The sequence below is a fragment of the Penaeus monodon genome, chromosome 27 (assembly GCF_015228065.2).
Source record: "Penaeus monodon isolate SGIC_2016 chromosome 27, NSTDA_Pmon_1, whole genome shotgun sequence".
NCBI classification, from domain to species: Eukaryota; Metazoa; Arthropoda; class Malacostraca; order Decapoda; family Penaeidae; genus Penaeus; species Penaeus monodon.
This window is the reverse complement of record NC_051412.1, coordinates 39,693,070-39,693,585: the sequence shown is the minus strand read 5'-3', so window position 1 is coordinate 39,693,585 and position 516 is coordinate 39,693,070. Positions and strand designations below refer to the sequence as shown.

Genomic DNA, 516 nt, shown 5'->3' with positions numbered 1-516 from the left:
TACTAGACGCATATACCTGCAGACATAAGGTTTCAACCAGAGAGCATTTCCAAATCGATGCTTAATCCCTAAGACGCCTCCTTTTCCTTCGCCCGAACGCCGCCTGCTCTCGCTTAGCTGCGCTCGGGCGTCGCCTGCGCCTCCGTCTCGGGCGCGGGGTGGGCGGCGCAGGAGGCGTGCGTGGAGGGCCGCCCTCTCGGGGACGGCGAGTGGCACACCCTCGCGGCCGAGCGTCGGGGACACAACCTCCTCCTGCGCGTCGACGGCGGTGACGGCAGGAGCTTCACGAACCACTCGCTGGATTCCTTCGCCCTGCTGTCCTGGGACGCCCGCGGAGGAAGGGGGGACGAGCAAAGGGGGAAAGGGGGCGGTCGGCGCCCCAAGAACCTCACGTATCCCGCGCTGCCGCCATTCCTGCATGTGGATAAGCACGACGGGGTGACCGTCGGCGGCTGGCCGGAGTTCGAAGCAGGAAGACACGTGCGCGTGCACCATGACCTCAATGAAAGTAAGTCG

At 65.3% G+C, this 516-nt stretch overlaps 1 protein-coding gene across 1 annotated transcript in view; it reads left to right on the top strand.

Moving 5' to 3' along the window:
* LOC119590525 (neural-cadherin-like) overlaps positions 1-516 on the top strand; it is a 4,652-nt gene that overhangs the window by 1,597 nt on the left and 2,539 nt on the right. Inside the window, exon 5 of the mRNA XM_037939173.1 lies at positions 118-508. Within this exon, the coding sequence (XP_037795101.1) occupies positions 118-508 (391 nt within the window). The remainder of the gene's footprint in view (positions 1-117; positions 509-516) is intronic.